Source organism: Dipodomys spectabilis, unplaced genomic scaffold, assembly GCF_019054845.1.
Source record: "Dipodomys spectabilis isolate Male_0828 unplaced genomic scaffold, ASM1905484v1 ptg000125l, whole genome shotgun sequence".
NCBI lineage: Eukaryota > Metazoa > Chordata > Mammalia > Rodentia > Heteromyidae > Dipodomys > Dipodomys spectabilis.
This window is the reverse complement of record NW_024870802.1, coordinates 18,214,245-18,233,989: the sequence shown is the minus strand read 5'-3', so window position 1 is coordinate 18,233,989 and position 19,745 is coordinate 18,214,245. Positions and strand designations below refer to the sequence as shown.

Below are 19,745 nucleotides of genomic sequence, written 5' to 3'. Positions count from 1 at the left end.
CTCTGAACCTTTGAAAAGAAATCAATATCTTTCCCTCTGTGTCTTATTTTATGTAATTGGAAGCACATCATTAAAACTACAATTGAAAATCTAATACATAATTTTAAAAAAAGTAACTGTCTATAAAATGCACCCAACTTTAATCCATTAAAATATATTCAAAAAATTTTTTCTTTCTTTTCTGACTGTAACTTGAAATATTTTTCTAAACCAATACTGCAGTATTAAAAAAAAATCCTGAGCTAAAACTGGACCCACTTTTTGAGCATGCAAAGAATCAGGTTTGTTCTCTGGGTGAAGTTTTGAGAGGTCATTTTTATCTATTTTTTAAAATGCTGTCACATGGGCATTACAAGAAAGTATGTACTAGAACTGTATGTACTAAACAGATATGTAAAGATAGACTTAAAATTATAAAAATTGTTTTCTGTACAGCAGCATTATTTTGTTATTCTCAATTTGCATTTTTCACTAAGCTTATGAAGACTTCCAATGTCATTACATAATAATTTACCTCACAGTCCATGTTTTTTCAGAAATCTGTCAGGTAAAACCCTAGATGTGGAATTGCTACACCAAAAGGTATGCATGCTTATAATTTGGATTTGTCTTCCAAGAAAGTTATGCCCCATTCCCTACCATCCAGTGAATGGAAATGAAAAATAAAGTTTATGGAACATGGCTGTGCAGCAGGTTCTCCCAGTTTTGTTTTGTTTTTGTTGTTTGTTTGTTTGGTCATGGGTCTATGAACTCTGGGCCTGGGCACTGTCCCTGAGCTCCTCAGCTCAAGGTGTGCACTCTGCCACTTGAGCCACAGTGCCACTTCTGGTTTTCTGGTGGTTAACTGGAGATAAAAGTCTCATGGACTTTCCTGTCTAGGTTGGCTTTGAAATGCAATCCTCAGATCTCAGCCTCCTGAGTAGCTCACAGGCATGAGCTACCAGCTTTTGATAGGATTGAGTTTAAAATCATGATTGCAAAGTTGCTCAGCTGGCTTGGAGAGGAGGCACTTAATAAATTCAGGTTCCTAAAAGTAATAATCCTAACTCTCTAACCTCATCCTTATCCCCAAAGAAAAGATATGTGTAGATTTATGCTAATTTATGCTAATTGTGGATATAAAGAAAAGGTGCATCATAAGGGGGAGTGTCTCAATGGGACAGCGTTGAGACACAGTGCCTGTGTCTCCTCTGTAGAAGATCCCTCAGAATGCTTAAGTATAAAAGAGGTTGTGTTTTTGGAGTCAGAACAGTATTTAAAATCTAGCTCTTAGTAGCAAGGGTGACTTCTTTCATCATTTTTGGACAGGGATACTTACAGGGTAACCTGTTGCATGGGATTCTTTGTAAGAATTAAATGAGTCCTTAATGCAAAGGACTAATACATAATGAAATGCAAGAGCTAGTTGAGAAAACTTTAGGATCCAAGCCAAGGGCATCTTGAAGGGTTAACTTGTTGACGCTTTTGTAGGAAAACTTGAGGTAATCAGTGTCATTTTAGTTAATAAATACAACGTACCACAATACCTTTTCCACCCACATTCTGAAACTCTTAGCACCTTCCAACATGCAGCATTACTCATATATTTTGCTTATTGTTGCTCTGGTGACCTTTCCTGTTCTATATGAATGGAGAGTTTTGGTTTACTAAATCCCAACAATAGGGTAGCCTGGAACATAGTAGGCACTTGGTAAGTGAATGGATGATTTTCTACTTAATGTTTCTTGAGTCCATTCAGATGTACTGGCAGCTCTGAGGGCTGGCCCCTGGACTTTGAGCATGTCCAAGATAGCTCCAGCTAAGCCTACGGCAACAGAGAGTAAGTACTAGGCCAAGAGCCAGAAGCTTCAGGTTCTCTTAGCTTTTGCCAATTCAAGCACTGACCTCCCCAAGCTGGATTCATGGACAAATCATGTAACAGCTTTATTCAAACTTCATATTTTAAAAAAAGGAACAATGCCTATCTGTGACAGAAGCAACAACTTCTGTTGTCTTATGCGGAGATTATATTAGATTTTCTAAAATAAAACATTAGATACTCATATGAAGAATAGCAAGAAAGACTAAGTGCTTTTACTTTCAATAAGGACCAAAAAGCCAAAAAGAAAAAAGAAAAAGAAATGGAACATAGCAAGTTTTTCTGGACTCTGGGCCCAAGCTGAAGGCTCTTAGGTGTGATCAGGCTCTGAAGAGCATAGTTTTTCTAAGTGCTAACCTTTCAGGTAGGAGTTCTCTAAATGTACTAGTTGAACTGTTAAGGAAAAATACTCCAATTTAGAAGTGCATTCCGCAGATCCACTTGGGTATTTGAGGCATAGCCCTTCGGAATGAGTGCTTATAGACAAACTCATGGGCTGGTGATCACTGAGAAGACTTTCTGGGGATCCTTCAGTTGCTTCTCAGAGCAGCTTCTCAAGGGAAGACTTTGCCTCAAGATGAGGTGATAAATCCACTTGAGACCCAAAGTCTGGGATACCTACATCTGCCTTTTCTTCTTCATGAGCTACACATGTTTTCTAAGGTCTTCTGAAAAAAATGAAGCTTCCTTCCTGGTTTTCTACAGTGATGCTCCATCTGGGTGAATATAGGCTCTGGCCATGGGGAATACCTTACAGTTTTCAAAATAAGGCATAGCTTCTCTCACCGTTACTTTGTGTTCCAATCATGGCAGATTAAGTCTCTTGAAACCACCAACTTCACAAGCTTCTCTGACCTAGTTTGTTTCATTGCAAAGCACTGAGTGTGATGAGAAGCATTTGACACAGCCTGTGATTCTTGTGGGAATGGTACAGAGACGGACAACAAGGTTGAAGGGGGCTGCTATGTGATATTACAATATATTTGCTTTGTGGGGACTATTGAAGGGTTAGAGAAATCCTGCATTTAGGAGGAAAACCTGTTTAGCTTAAACCTAGTATTTATCCTTGATTATAAACCAAGGAATGAGGCTTTATACAAATTTGGTGTGATATGCTTGGAGATGCTGACTTTTTAAACTTAATTATATTGTCAAGATGATGTACAGAGTATTATAGTTACATAGGTAAGGTAATTAGTACATTTCTTGATTTCTTAAGAACTCAAGCAAAGAAAGCAAAGGACTGGTCTGAGTTGCTACATGCTACCATATAGTCATGATGACAGAAGAAGGGTCAAATCCTTACCTGTAAAGTCTAAAGAAGTCATTTTATTAGATCATCTTAAGTAAAGAAGCACACGGAATTGATTTATGCTAACTACAACCTCCTGAGATGAATCTATAAGTCAGGATACAAGGTAGCAGTATGCTGAGTGATCAGAACATGAGCTCTGGAGTGAAATAGACCCTGCTTATCCAGCTCTCTGACTTACTACTGATGTGATATGAGTGATGATACTGTTGATCTCTCAAAGTAATCCACAGGAAGCATTTAGTAGAGAAAGCTTTAATTTGAGCAGACACTGAGATTCTGAAGTTACTTAGGCTATGACATATCTTGAGACAGCCCTATTCTCCTATAGATGAACTGTTACAAATGAGCAAATGGGACTGAGCACACCAATTACACATGACATGGATGATTGTATTAATCAGAATTTTTTTGGCAGTCCTGGAACTTGAACTCAGGGCCTGGGCATTGTCCCTGAGCTTCCTTTGCTCAAGGCTAGCACTCTACCACTTGAGTGACAGCACCACTTCTGGCTCTTTCTGTTTTTGTGGTACTGAGGCATTGAACCCAGGGCTTTATGCATGCTAGGCAAGCACTTTACCACTAAGCCATATTCCTTGCCATGTCATCAGAACTTTGTTTTGAACTTTTTGTTACTTTTAAGTAGTGGTACAAAGGAGTTACCATTTAACAAGGCAGTTTATGAATTTATCATTGGGACCTTTTTTTTTAAGTGGTTTTGCAAGAGAAGATCCACAGATGCCATTGGGTCCTGTGAACTTTGCAGCACAAATGAGGAAGAAGGGTCAGGAAGCATAAGCTAATATTTGAGCCCATCACTGTGGCCATGTTGGAGATCAGGAGGCCAGAGGTATAATGTGCAACTGAGCAGTAGTTATGGTATGGGAAAGGGACAAAGGAGATAAGGAAGAAGCAAGAGTTAGAAGAAGGGGGAAATAACACCTTCTCGAAGTGTACAGCTTAGGGAACAGAAATCATGTCCCAAGAAGATTTCTATGATGTTTCTTTATAGTCATGGTACAAATTCCCTAAATATTCCTGCTTTGAGGAAGCCTGCATCAAAACACTACATGTTTCAAGGCTCCTAGCCTTAATTTGTGTTTTTATTGAGTGTGATATCACGCTTATATCGAGATACATGGGGTCAACTAGATTTATTAAGGTTACATTGACCAGACTTGTTTTTCTTCTTTCATTCATTTTGTAAAGATCTCCTTTATTATTAATTACTACCAGGCTCTAGATTTATTGTTCACTGTAACAGCATGTGATTCACATCTCAAGATGCATTGCAGATTCAAATGTATCATCTTAACATCATTTTTGTGTTTTATTGCATTATCTCTTTTACATTAGACAAGTGATTGTTTTATAAGATCTAGGAGTCATTTTTATTTCCTGTACAAAGTACTGCATTTTGAAATCATGTCTAAGAGTTGATTACTTCTGGAAAAGGTTATAACAGGTGGCTAATTTTACATAACCAAAATCTGCCCACCATTAAGCCACTCAATTTTCAGGAAATCTAGTCACTTTCTAAATGATTCAGAAAGTTGGAGAGCGAGGTTATGTTGACTAGATTTGGGCATCTGCCTTATTTTTAATTTTTTAAACACAGCTCAGTGAGAACCAAATATAGTTTGGTAGCTCCCACTTTTTAGTTCTGCATATGTTTGGTTGTTTGGTCCAAGAGAGTTAAAATGCATCGAACAAATTCCTTACCTTCTTGCCATTTATAATCAAAGAAAAGTGATCATTTAGATATTATAGATTTTATGATGAAGACAACGTAAGAACTTTTGTCTGGAATATGTTCGAAACAAACCAGACTTATATCAATGAAGAAACTTAAAGCTTTCTCTCCACAGTATTTTTTTTTATTGTGAAAATACCATATGGAGAGGTTACAATTACATGGGCAAGATAATGAGTACATTTCTTATCAAGCATTGTTGCCACCTCCTTTGTTTCCCCTTCCTATCCCTTCCCATCCCCGCTACCCCCCACCCCCGGCCAAAGCTGAAAAGTTCGTTTTTCGACATAATGACTTGTACATCTCATTGTTGCAATGGGTCCACTTGTGTCCCTATTTAAACTATTTGTTTTTTCCCTTCCCCTCCACAAATTATACCAACAGCAAATACAGTGAAAACAGGGGTTATACCATGGGGGAGAGACATACAAAGCAACAAAGAAATCATCTTATAAAGATGTTAGAAACAATCACATGAAAGAAAAACATTTGAATACTTATCTTGGGGTTCATTTCACCTAACATCAACTTATCTGACCTTTTCTGCTTGACTCAGACATATACTAGTTATTGCAAATAAGGGAAACCATGGGACTTATGTTACTTTGGGCCTGTCGTATTTCACTTAATATAATTTTTTCCAAGTCTTTCCATTTCCTAACAAATGGGGCAATGTCATTCTTTCTGATGGAGGCATAGAATTCCATTGTGTATATATACCACATTTTCTTGATGCATTCATCTACTGAGGGGCATCTGGGTTGGTTCCGTATCTTAGCTATGGTAAATAATGCTGCAATAAATATAGCTGTGCTGGTAACTTTAGTGTGGTCTTGTTTGTGATCATTTGGGTAAATGGCCAAAAGTGGGATTGCTGGGTCATAGGGGAGCTCTATGTGGAGTCTTTTGAGGAACCTCCAAACTACTTTCCAAAGCGGTTGAACAAGTTTACATTCCCACCAACAATGCAGTAAGGTTCCTTTCTGTCCACATCCCCTCCAGCATCTGTTGTTATTAGAGTTCTTGATTATAGCCATTCTAACTGAGGTGAGGTGATATCTCAATGTTGTTTTGATTTGCGTTTCTTTTGTGGCAAGAGAGGTTGAGCATTTCTTCATGTGTCTATTGGCCATCCTTCTTTCCTCTTCAGACAAGTTTCTTTTTAAATCTTTAGCACACTTATTTATTGGACAGTTGTTTCTTTGAGGATTTGTTGTTGGGGGATTTAATTTTTTGAGTTCCAGGTATATTTTAGATATGAGACCCTTGTCCTTTGTATGTCTAGTGAAGATCTTTCCCAATCTATGGGCTTTCTATTGATCTTGCTAGCTATGTCCTTTGCCATGCAGAAGCTCTGCAATTTCATGCAATCCCATTTGTCCAACCTTTCTTTGATTTGTTGTGTTTCAGGGTCTCTATTAAGAAAATTTAGGCCTGTGCCAAGGAGACCTAGGGTTTCTTCTATTCCATCCTGTAATGTTTTCAGAGTGTCTGCTTTGACTCCCAGGTCTTTGATCCATTTGGAGTTGATTCTGGTGCAGGGTGATATATAAGGATCTAGCTTTAGTTTTCTACAAGTAGTTAACCAATTTTGCCAACACCATTTACTGAAGAGGCTGTCTTTCTTCCATTCTATTTTTTTTTTAGCTCCCTTATCTAAGATTAGATGGCTATAGGTCTGTAGGTTCATTTCTGGGTTTTCAGTTCTATTCCATTGGTCCTGAGGTTTGTTCTTGTGCCAGTACCAAGCTATTTTGATTACTATGGCTTTGTAGTAGAGTTTGAAATTTGGTATTGATATTCCTCCAGCACTGTTCTTTCTGTTGAGGATTGTTTTTGCTATTCTGGGTCTTTTACTGTTCCATATGAATTTTTGGGTTGCCTCTTCTATTTCCTTGAAGAATGAGGTTGGATTATTGATAGGTATCACATTGAATTTGTAGATAGCCTTAGGAAGTATTGCCATTTTCACAATGTTGATCCTTCCAATCCAGGAGCATGGGAGGTTTGCCACTTTCTAAGTTCTGTTTTGATTTCTTTTTTCAGGTTTTTAAAAAAAGTTTTGTGTCCACAATATTTTTTTGTTTTGACATAGATTCTTGTTTTACAACCAAGAAGTGCCTGAAACTTGCTCTGTAGCCCAGACTGGTCTCCAAATCTTATTCTTTCACCTCAGCCTTATGGGTACTGGGATTACAGACAGGTGCTATCATGCCCTCGTCACAGTTCTTGAGTTATTTGTTTGTTTGTTTTAAAGCACTGGAGTTTGAACTCATGGCCTAGTGTTTTCTAAACTGATACAGAACCACTGAGCCGAGGTTCCAGACCTGTTTTTCATGATTATTTTTAGAATAGAGTTGCACATTTTGCCTATACATGTACCCAAGCCATAGTCCACTTAATTTTAGACTTCCCTTCTTTGCCAAGATAACAGGTGCATGTTACTAGGTCCAGCTTCCCTCCATGGAGATAATCTCATGGACTTTTCCTCCTGAGATGGTGTACCACTATGATCCTCCCAATCCCAGCCAAGCAGTAAAGGTCTCACAAACTTTTCTGTTTGGCTGGCCTTGAAGTGTGATCTTCATGTTGTCAGCTTACCAGGTAAGTATGAGCCACTGGTATCCAGCTTCCTATTTTTTTAATATACTGAAAGTATTTCTTTTTTTAAAAGGGGGGGGGGTGGAGCTCACTTAATGAAGTGGCAGATAGTATCAAGAACTTTGCCTGTGCAATTTCAGAGGCAATTGCACTGCTTAGGAGAGGCTGAGTTGAGAAGATAGCATCAAAGTCCAGGCCATCAACAGAACCAACATTGTGATAGTGATGTTTTGGATGTGGGGGAAGGTAGAGGACAAACTCAGGGATGATGAGATCAGAGCTCAGTGATTCCAAGATAGAGCCATTTAGAGTGATGCTTCCAAAGATTTCTGCAATGGAGATACAGAAAGAGTCTAGAAATACTGGGATCTAGAGGCTAAACAAGTTCTTCTATGAGATTTATTGTCTGCTGATCACAGGTGAGTGGTGAGAAATAGAATGCCATCAGAAGACAGTGTGCTTTATTTTAGCCAAGGGCCACTCCTGTGGCAGTATGGAAGGTGTGAAGGAGACCTCCAAGGAGGATCAGCAGGGAAGGGAAAATATACACTGGAGAACAAGGGCAGTTTGGACCCCAGGGCAGTGTGTCCTGAAAAGATTCCAAAGATACTAGTCACACAGAATGATGTCATAGACATTGTATAATGTGCGGCTCAGGGAACACTGTTGGTTAAGGTGACATAAACAGGTTTTTACTGCAAGCCCCTTCTGAGCCTGTACAATGTGCCAGTCCGCCTCAAGTTTCTGCAGGAAGAGAATGTGATGTGAATCTGTGACATTTCTCTTAACTTATGTGACTACAAAACTAGTTTCCTTTCCAAATACCAGTTTTTGAAGATCATACTTTAGAAAAAGTCTGTTCATCATAAATTTTTCCAAGTTAGTTGACCAAATGTGTAAGTGAATGAATGAACCATAGACAAGAAGTTAAGAGGCAGACTGGGAGGGTGTCAAAGTAAAGAGAAAATCATGCTGGCATTTCTAATTAAGGGAATCAATTTGAACCTAGGAGTCTCTGTCTTTGATACTTCTCTCTGTTGGACCCACCACCTTCTTTCCTCCATCCTCCTTCTACCTCTTGCTACTTGTTTTAAACCAGGGAGTGAAATTTATGTAGTCAGACATATCATATGCCCTACTCTCTTCATAGGTGATTCTGTTATGCAAACTCCCAAATGGTCCTTAGTGAAATCAGTCTTTGGGGGAGTAACACTGGCAATACATATCACAACATTTTGATACCTTGTGTACAGAGGTCCTAGGGTTTTCCTACATCTTCTATATGCTTACAACAAATATGCATGCACACAGGAACACCCTTCTTTCCTCTTCTATTTCAATTGTCTGCCCCCAAATCCACCCTCATTTCTTTTCATTCTGATGGTGAAGAAGGAAAAAAAGGGAACAAAGTGTCTTAGTGAGCTGGCTGGAGAATGATGTGCTACATCAATGCGGCTTCTGGAAAGAGAAAACTGAACCCTAGCCTCTGCCTCACAGGAGAGGACAGGGGTGTGGATAGAGAAGACAAACCTCAGAATGGTCTCTATAACAAAGAAGGTAGTGTTGAACTATTTACCAAGCAAAGGATCTGGCTAAGTAACAAGGCTTTGAATGTCTCCATTGTCAAGTATACCAACTTTGGTATAACCATGATTTTTACTGTTGTTGTTTCTTTTTCAGAACGCCAACCAGGAAGCTCAATGGCAAATTCCAGTGCCCTCCCTTCAAGTTCAGCTGGCATCAGCAAGGAACTGATTGATCTGCAGCCCCTCATTCAGTTCCCAGAGGAAGTCGCCAGCATCCTGACAGAGCAGGAGCAGAATATTTACCGAAAGGTCCTGCCTGTTGACTACCTTTGCTTCTTAACTCGAGACTTGGGTACCCAGGAATGCCAGAGATCCCTGCCCTGCCTTAAAGCTTCCATCTCAGCATCAATTCTCACCTCTCAAAGTGGAGAGCACAATGCCCTTGAAGACCTCGTGATGAGATTTAATGAGGTAAGGATGTTTCTGTATTTGAATCCCCATCAGTGATTTTTTAAAGCATTTTTCATCTCAGATTTGTCTTCTATTGATATCCCACTCATCTACCTGACTCACCACTTCCACAATGGCTGTTTTTCTTCCCAGATAGTAAGATCAATACCCCCACTGTCTTCCTACTTCTCATTGTCTTCCACCTGCCCATAAGCCTGATGGATTTTAGCTCCATTCCTTGCTGAGTCTACACATTCTCCTCCCTTTCATAAGTCAGACTTTCAATCCCATGGATGCTTTTGAGACCTGTGTCAAAGTTGTGTGTTTCGGCAACATGACCCCTGGCCATATCTACCTATCCTACTTCCTCTTCCACTCTCAGGACTCTGGCATTCCTGATCAGAAATGTAAAGCCCATTACACCTGGGATTGCACATATGAGGAGCCATAGGGCAATTCACTGCGGGGCATGAATCATCCCATTCCTCCCTCCCCTAGATGTCCTCATCTCACAAAACTGCTCCAAAGCCTGAGATCAAGCCAGAAGCCCGTTCTGAAGAGAACAGGTGTGACTGGAGACTGGGAATGCTTAGGATGAAGCTTGTATATAGGTTTTAGGGACTCAGTGGGAGACACAAAGGCAATTATTGGCATCTCTTTTGTCCCAAGGTAAAAAGGAAGGCCAGGAAGGAGAGGCAGGTCTTCATGCATGGTGTGATCAGGGCATACTGTGCTCAAGTTTAAGGGACCCTTTTCTCCATAGCACATTCCTATACACAGACTTCTCTGTTCACATTGTATATGTTTTAGATATTTTTATTTTTCCTTTGAATATTAAATCACAAATTTTTAATGTGGATTTTGTTGGTTGTTGCTTGGTTGAACTCTCCAAATAGAGAAGTTTCTTATTTGTAAACTATTAAGCTTAAAGGACTCTTCCATTCTGGGTCATGTGCGTCTCTGATTAACAGAAAATCAACCTTGGTCACATTCATCCTTTCTAGCTTTGTAGCTCACTTTGCAGACTCCTTAGCTTGTCAGTGAAGACCCTGGTGGTGGCAGCAAATGCCAGTGACTAGTAAAAACGGCCAGGTGGATGCAGAGAGTATTAGAGGCTGAGCCAGGTAGCTTTCTGTCTAGACATGCCCTCCCCCAACACTAGTCCCCAGGGAGAGGTCTGGCCTCCATCTAGCACTATTGTGCTGGCTCTTTTACAGGTGCCACTTTCTAGCTTCCCAAGGGGGACAGACATTGTCCTGAGCCCCATCCTGCCAATGGGGGAGCTGAGATGTTAGAAGATAGTTATTTCTCCCCTGTGGATCATTAATTCGCTATGGGTGAGAGCCAACCCCACATAGTGAGATCCCAGAACTGGGTTTTGCACCCTTGCGATATCATCTCTCACTTGCCTCAGGCTGGTATCATCTTCAGCTGCAGTTCCCTCTTCATCCCAAACAGTAAGACAGAGCCCCCCCAGGTTCACAGAAGAGCTGGCAAACAATACCACCCCAGAGGTGTAATTTAAAAAATGTTTCCTGATGTTCTTGATTGTCTTTACAGATGGAAAAGAATAAAAGGACTGGAAAAGATGAGAGCTTCCATAAACTGAGTGATTTTACTAGTAGATTTTTACTGTATTTCATGAATTATTTTAAGCTTCCAGATCTACTCACTCTTATATCTTTTAGGACCCTATTCTTGTCCGTTTTTTTGAAAATTTCCTAATTTGGCCTGAGCCTACAAATTACTTGCCAAAACTTTTAAAATCTAGTTTTAAATTAAACTTGGATTTCTTCCACTCAGTGCTATAACCTTGGGAATCAAAGAGGAAGCAATGATTTCACTGATTCAGAGCTAAGGATGGTATGACCCACATCTGGATCGAAGCATGTTTTAGACCATCTCTGAAAATAGTTTAGCTAAGCAACTTCAGAACATAAACAAGATTTCTGGGAAACACTTAGGCTACTTAAGAGAACTGTGTGTTTCAAGTATTCTCAAGATCTATTTTCCTAAAAATTATGGGTATACTGATTAAAAAGTCAGTCTTCTAGAATCATTACAGGCAGATTCCAAAGGAGCACCCCTGGAGAGCAAAAGGATAGCTAAATTCTATTTGCTGTACACACCATCAGGTAGAAACACTGCGTGACATTAAAAGAGAATTAATAAATTCAGATTTCCTCTCATTGAGCGTGGCCTTGCCTCCATATTAGCATGGCTTTCCATACTACCAACACATATGGTTTAGTTACTATTATTTTATCAACAGAAATTCCCTGTTTTTTCATATTTGTATTGTGATTATGCAAGGTAATAACATCAAGGGAAGCTAGGTAAAGAATATGCAGGAACTCTAGTTTTGGAACTTTTCTGTAAATCTACAATAACTTCAGAATAATCCTGGCTTGGTTGTAATGCCTATAATCCCAACATTTAGAAAGCTGAGGCAGGAAGATTTTGAAGCCAGTCTTGTCTGTGTAACAAGACTCTGTCTTTTTAAAAAAATCGATACTTAATGTAAAATAAAAAAGTTTTAAAACAAAGCAAAGGATTTCAGAGGCTACATCACTTGTCCAGTCCCATAGAAGCTGAGGAGGTACCCGAACCCAGGCCTGTCATTCTTCAGAGAGCTATCATTTCTCACCCAATTGGCTCCCTATTTGTTAAATAATCAAGTTCAACTTTGTCATAAACCTGAATTGCTGGCTTAGGGTTTTAATTAGCCTTGGTCTTCTTCCTTTTTTCTTTTTCTTCTTTTTTCCCTGAACTCTCCTGTGCATTTTTCCTTTTTCCAATTTTGAAGTCAAATTTCCTATTATTTAGACTAGGCCAGCTCATTCATTCTTTAATTCACTCGAGATGTATTTATTGCATACCAACAATGCTCTAGCCTTCATCTCTTTTTTTCTTCAATCATTAAGAAGAAAAAAAATCAACAACTTTGATTGTTGGAATGAGATAATATTATTAACCCTTTTGGTAAAAATTAGAGACATAAATACATTTTCCTCAAAGAGAAGGAAAGACCTGTTCTTCAAATCATTCTAAGGAGCTAAGGAGAGGAAAGAGACCTGGAGTGCTGTTGGAGGAGTGCTTGTCACTGAGGGAAAAAGCAGATGCTTTGTTCTCATGTCCTATCACTTGGACTCATGCATTCAGCGCTTTGCTGAAGCAGGGCAGCTTGGTGGCTGTGCTGTAAGGGAAGTAAATAACAGCGTGCAGCTGCCAGGCATGAACACAAACAACTACCAAAAAAGGCAGAACAATGAGATGAACAATAAGAGTGGCACAGACAGTGCAGGCAGAGGTATTGAGGACTTTGCCGGGCTCTGGAGTCTAAGGCTAGGCCTTAGGGTCTGGGAGGAGTATCTGGAGCGTGGGCAAGGGGCGGGGGGGGCGGGGGGGGGGGAAGGAGAGGGAGATCATGTGGGTAGGGGACACACCAAGCAATTTTGTCACATGCAAGTCTCCTCCCAGTTTAGGAGGTCACTTGCTGCTAGTCAGTAGCAGAACATAACCCTGAGTGAGTTTTCCTATCTTCTAACAAGTCCTTATTCGATGACTTATCTGTAATGAGGGGCACAGGAAGAAAATTCCTGATGCCTTTTGTGCAGCATTGCATAACATTTGTTCTTAGGAAAGTACGGTTAAAATGCATTTCAAAGTGCAAAAGTAAAATAACAGAAAAGGTTTAGCTGATAGGAAAGTAGACCAGGTGCTAAATCATTGGCAATTGGTTTGGATAGTGGCTAGAAAGCATGTGTCTCCCCATTCCTTCTCCTGCCTTGTAGAATGAGGTACACACTCAACCACCTTCAATGGGCTGTTCCCATGTCTCTCTGAAAATACCCAGAAGCCTGTGGGAAGGGTTGGTCTCCAGCAGGTGGGAGTCAGATCTGCACTAGGAGTAGGAGCAGGCCCAGTTTGTGGCTCAGTTTGAGAAACAGATCTTTCTGGGCCCTCTTAATCTGGACCTGTCTCTGTAGTTGTATTGTTGACAGAAAGCTTCAACAAGCCAGTTTCTCTCTCTCCATTCTCACTGAGCAGTCAATTATAGCCCACCCACGAAGTCTCAAATCACGTTCTTTCAGTGTCTTTTTCTTCCTCGGTCCAGCTTCTTCTACCTTGAGCACACATTCCCTTTGATATTATTTTTTTTATTCCTTATACAATAAATTCCTGAGCCATTTATCTTTTCCAGAAGAGATGGTAAGGCTTTTTCCCTCTTTGTATTTTCTCTACCAAAGATACCACATGTAGTGGAGAAGAGAAGTGAGGTAAATTGAGAGTGAAGTTCATGTTTACTTCTTGGGTATCCTTGCTTTGTTTTCTCCAGAAGCACCACGATGGAACATGGTTGGGAGGTGAGGGACGATTCTAGGTCACAGCCTGTAGTCCTCAAACCTCAGGCCTCCTTAATACTGACTCTGCCCTGTATCATTGACCCCCTGAGGATTGGAGGTCTCCACCATCTGTGTCTACAAGCTGGTTCTTGGGGTCTGTTATCCAAGTGAGGTTTTGGCTTCACGACCTTCACTGTCCATACCATGCTGCCATACCCTTTTCTTCATCACAGGTAATTGATATCTCTGGCTGGCTAGTCACTTTGAGTTTCAAGAGGCCAATGGCACATCCATTTTTCCTATGGCCTAAAAGGACAGTTTTTGCTTGTCAAGTAGTTCTTGGCATGATCATTTGCATTTGTCTGGGTTCTTTTTTTCTCATCAGAACAGGTGATGACCCCTAGACGGAGGTCCACAGTAACACAGGGACCCTAGAATTCTCCGCAGGACTTCCGCCTGGCTCTGAGCCCTGTGTATCTCTCTCACACTTCTTTCAGTGTGTGTAGTCAAAGCTTTGTTTTTTTAACCAACCTACTTCTCAGCCACACAGATGTGGGTAGGCCAAGATGACACTCCATTATCTCTTACTGCTTCCATCTGGTAGATTTTACCAGATCTCCCTTCATCAGTTTTGAGGCCATTTGTCTCTAAAGAATGCCAAGGTACTTCACTCTCTGAGAAATAACAAATAGACCATCTGGCCAGAGAAAAACCATTTAAACCGGCTCCTTCCTGCCAGGATTTCTTACATACTTCCTAAATGGTGACAGTCAACTGGCAGATTTCAGCATCTAGAAATCTGGATACTGAAAGATGAGGACAGAATTTCTGCACAGAAAGCAGAAAGCAGCATGTGATAAGGGTCCAGGTGAGGCAATGACCTTGTGTCCAAATATTTTCCTTCACTTGAAATGTTTTGGAAAAAAATACTGGTTTTGAACTTATATATTCAATCATGTTAAGAAAATGTTTCTCATCAAAGCTTCTTTTTCTTTCTCTTTTTATAAAAGCAGACAGCAAATGCAAGCCTGTTGAGGCTTCTGTGCAAAATTTCTTCCTTAAAGGGGAGCTGTCGTGGGGCAGAGTACTGGTGAAGCCCCTTGGGGCAGAGGGGAGGGAAATGTCAACTCCCTTTGGGAAATTTCATTTCTCTTTGACAAAAAGAATGTCTCCCCAGAGGCATGTCTGAAAGCAAATATTATATTCTTTCCCCCAGATCATTTCATTACATATCTTGTACTAACAGACATTTTACTCTAGAAATTTCTGGTCAAATAAAATATAGTAGGCTTCGCTGGGCATGGTGCCAGGCATCACCTGTAGTCCCAGCTACTCAGGAAGTTGGGTCAGGAAGTTCATTTGAGCCTATGAGTTCAAAGCCAGCCTGAGACCCCATCTCAAAAGAAAAAAAAAAAGTACAGTAGACATCAGCACCACAGAGACTCAGCTATGCAGCAGAACATTTTAGGAACATGCAAATCATGGTTGATGGTTGTTGGCAAACAGCACCCCTAGACTCTCCTCCTCTCCTCACAGTAATGTTTAGTAGATGGCAGGTGAGAAATAAGAGAGGCATGATGGCACATCATCATTCAGGGGCAGCTCTGGAGGCCAGCTGCCTGGGTTCTAATCCACCATTCCCAGCTGTCTAACCTGGAGCCAGACACCTAATCCCTCATCTTTAAATGAGGTAATGTGTTAGCTTTACATCCCAGTGACCAAATACCTGAGCAATGCAACTTCAGAGAGGAAGATTTATTTTGGCTCAGGTTTCAGAGGGTTCAGTCCATGGTCACTTGGCTCTGTGATTCTGGGCCTGCTGTAAAGCAGTATAGCAAGGTGGCGGGAGCATGTACAGGGGCGGTTTGCCCCATGATTTAAGATGGGAGAGAAAATGCTGACTTCATGGGTCCTGTCCTTTCCCCACCTTTTTAAAATAAGTTTTTTTTTATTGTGAAAATGCTGTACAGAGGGGTTACAGTTACATGAGCAAGGTAATGAGTACATTTCTTATCAAGCATTATTGCCTCTTCCTTTGTTTTTCCCCTACCATCCCTTCTTTCCCACCTCCACAACTACACTCCTCTTCCACCCACCCTCCCCGCCTAAATGGTAAAGTTAGTTTTTCAACATAGTGTCTTGTACATCTCATTGTTGCAATGGGTCCACCTGTATCCCTATTTAAACAATTTGTTTTTTCCCTTCCCCTCCCCAAATTATACCAACATCAAATACAGTGAAAACAGGGGTTTTACCGTGGGGGAGGGACATACAAAGCAACAAAAAAGTCACATGGTACCTGTCCCCACTTTTATTCCATCCAGGCCCCCAGACTGTGCTGTGGTGCTGCTCATATTCAGGGCAGATCGTCTCTTCATTAATCCTTTCTGGAAAGGCCCTCACACACATTCAGAGGTGTTCTTTACTAATCTTAGGGACTTCTCATATCAATCAAATTGACAGTCAAGATTAAACAGCACAGGTAGTAGCTGCCTGAGGTGTGTTAGATGAGTATTCAGGGATATGGCATATGTAAAACGCTTAACAGAAAACAAAGATGGTAATAGTTTGATGTTAGTTACAAGGAAATCCACTAAAGTAACTGCATTTTCAGAATAATTCATGATAAAAAAAGTTTCCATTATAATTGTGTTAACATAGTCGCCAACTACTTAACAGGTAAGGAGACCAAAGCACAGACAAGCTAAGTGATGTGTAATTTCAGAGCTAGAATATGAACCCAGGTATTCTGGGTTCTAGAACCAAACTACTGGGTACTATTGAGTGAAATGCTGAAGGAGTTTTATGCCTTGGTTCTCTCACTCTGAATGAAATCTGTTTTTTACAATTAGACTCAAATGCCTTTTTATGATTTCAACACTAGTGACTTCCATTTTTACTTCAACCCTTTTCCTCTCCTCCTGATGTTGAGAATGTGGAATCTCCTTGGTATTGAGAGACTGGTCTTTGAAATGAGAGGGCCTTTTGGAAGCCTGTTTTATTCTATGTAAAGCATCCATTGAGTTAACACTTCCATCTTGAGACTGGTAGAAAGAATAACTGGTTCTAATGGAAACTTGGCTAATTGCCAAATAAGAATTTTAACATATACAAGCTTTATTTTTTGTTAGTAAAGGTTTTTCTTAGGTTTTTATTGTAAAAAATAGTGTACAGAGGGGTTACAATGACATGAGTAAGGTAATGAGTACATTTCCTATTGAGCATTGTTACCTCCTCCTTTGTTTTTCCCCTACCATTTTCTATTATCATCATCACTATTGTTTATCAGAAGTAGTTAATATAACAAAGAGCCTCTCAAGGACCTTGCCCTTAGATGTCAGATCACTTTAAACTGAAAGAGTTAGCTGATGAACACCCTGATCAGGTGCCTTCTCTGAGATTAAGATTTCGAGCTTCTCCTCAGAACTACATTAGCTGACCCTATTAGGATGTTTAACACAGCTCTTGGAAAAACCACTGTCTCAGAGATCTTTACGGCACATGTAAGTGCCAAGGAAGAATATATTTATGTTTTGCCAGGGATCTGCATTCACCCAAATGATTTAAACAATCATAAATCCAGCTGCCTTCTCAATACCTCCCACTGGGCTTGGTATCTTTTATTTTTTTTTTCTTTTCTTACCAATGTGGGTCCTAAATGCTGCTTTGTGTACAGGGATTTGGCACAAAATAAGACTTAAAAAATCTTACCCTCGGGGCTGGGAAGGTGGCTCAGTGGTAGAGTGCTTGCCTTGCATGCCTGAGGCCCTGGGTTCGATTCCTCAGCACCACATAAGCAAAAAGAAAAAAACCGGAAGTGGCACTGTGGCTCAAGTGGTAGAGCACTAGTCTTGAGCTGAAGAGCTGAGGGGCAGCGCCCAGGCCCAGAGTTCAGGCCCCATGACCAGACCGCCCCCCCCAAAAAAAATCTTACCCTCTCAGAACTTATGCCTTATCCTCTAAAAAGCATCTCAAAGATGATATTTTAGAGCTATCTCCTCCTGCCTGCCCAATTTTCACAGCACCCAGAATCTTCCTAACCTAACACTGCTGTCTTTCCCTCTTAGCTAACAGCTTCACTATCTTCCTAGGTGCTCAGGTCAACAACCTAGGAATCATCCTTGATATACTCTTTTCCCCAAACTCCAGACATCCAAACAATCAGCAAGACCCGTTCATTTTTCCTACAAAATAACATCCTGAATTGGACTACCCTCCCACTTCACATGCCACCATCTTGGTTGAAGCCAGCCCTCATGGCCTGGTATCTATACTGCATTCATACCAAGTACCCTGTAGTCCATTCTCCAGTGAGCAACCAGAGTACTATTTTATAGACATAAAAGCTACCTACCTCCCTTGTTGGAAGTTCCCCCAGTGGCTCAACACTATATGAGTTTGCTGCTGCCTGCCTCTCCGGCCTAACATTACACTGCCCACCCATCTTTCTGGCTCAGTTCCAGCCACACAGACTTGAGCTTTATTCTCTTCCATGAACATGCCAGGCTAATTTTATCCCCCAGGATAGTTTTCTCGCCTATGTACTTTCTGTTCCCAGTGCCTGACATCTTTCCTGGTTCATACCAAAGCTGTTGCCTTCTCTTGATCCATATCTTAGCTTGAAAGTCAGAGAAGCCCATTTACTTGTTTTTTTTTTTCCTGTCTACTTAGACTAGAAATTTGTTTCTAGCCCTATCGTTGGTTATTTGCATAGTGCCAGCCATATAGTAGATGCTCAGTATGTAAGTATAGAATGAATGAGCAATGCTAACTGTTGGCATCAATGATCTATTGAATCTGGTCCTTTCAGAAATGTTAAGAAAAGCTGGGGACTGGTGGCTCATGCCTGTAATCCTAGGTACTCAAAGGGCTGATATCTGAGTACCACGGTTCGAAGCCAGCACAGGCAAGAGAGTTTGTGAAAACCTTATCTCCAATTAAGTACCAAAAAATCTGGAAGTGGAACTGTGGCTCAAGTGATAGGCAGTGCTAGCTTTCAGCAAAAAAGCTTAGGGACAATGCCCAGGCCCTGAGTTTAAGCCTTAGGACCAGCACCAAAAGAAAAGAAAAAGAAATGTTAAGAAAAACAGCGCAGGAAATGCATGCCTGTAATCCTCACCTACCTCAGGAAGCTGAGGTGAATGGATCACAAGTTTAAAGCCAGCTTGTACTGCATAATGAAACTCTATCTCAGATTAATAATCAATCAATAGAAAAAGAAATACAAAAAAACCCTAAGACACATTACTTTGTTCAAAGATTTTACAATCTGGTTCAGAGAAAATAACATAAAATACTTTATTAAAATGCCCAAGAGGTTGGGAACAATGCCAGGCACTATGGATTGTGTGAGAGATCAGGGTTCAAGAAGTAGATTAGTGGGAAGAGGACAGTTCTGTGGTGAGGTCTGGGATGAAAGGGTTCTGTCAGTTTCTATGGTGAGATACAGAGAAAGCAAGTGATATAAACTGATTACAGCTTCGTATTTCTCACGTATAAAATGGGATAATTTCACCAACTTCATGTGGTTGCTGGTTTAGCAAGCACAATGAAAATTCTCAGTAAATGGAAATAGTGTGATTGTTGCCAAATTAGAGACCCAGAGTATCTGTGTCATGAGAGCTGCAGAGAGCTCTCACACAGGCGCATACCCCTTAAGGATGTGTGAAGGCTACAGAGCTTTGGGAGTGGGGGGAACTGTGCTTTCCCAGGCACTGTTAGGAATATCTGCATCAGTGAGTGTGCGAGCTAAGGTATTACATTCCCATCACTCACCAAATGTAGGAATAACCGTCTTGTAGCTTCTTACCCAAGTTCTGTTAAAAACTTGCAAACACACACTTTACCGTTTCTTCACAGTTCAGCAAATCCATTATGATGACGCCTTTAAAATACTTTC

At 40.6% G+C, this 19,745-nt stretch overlaps 1 protein-coding gene across 2 annotated transcripts in view; it reads left to right on the top strand.

Moving 5' to 3' along the window:
- The window catches only part of Plce1 (phospholipase C epsilon 1), a 234,927-nt gene that overhangs the window by 113,124 nt on the left and 102,058 nt on the right, over positions 1-19,745 (top strand). For both annotated transcript variants that reach the window (XM_042689538.1, XM_042689537.1), the window contains exon 3: positions 9,205-9,521. In XM_042689538.1, coding sequence (XP_042545472.1) covers positions 9,205-9,521 — 317 coding nt within the window. The remainder of the gene's footprint in view (positions 1-9,204; positions 9,522-19,745) is intronic.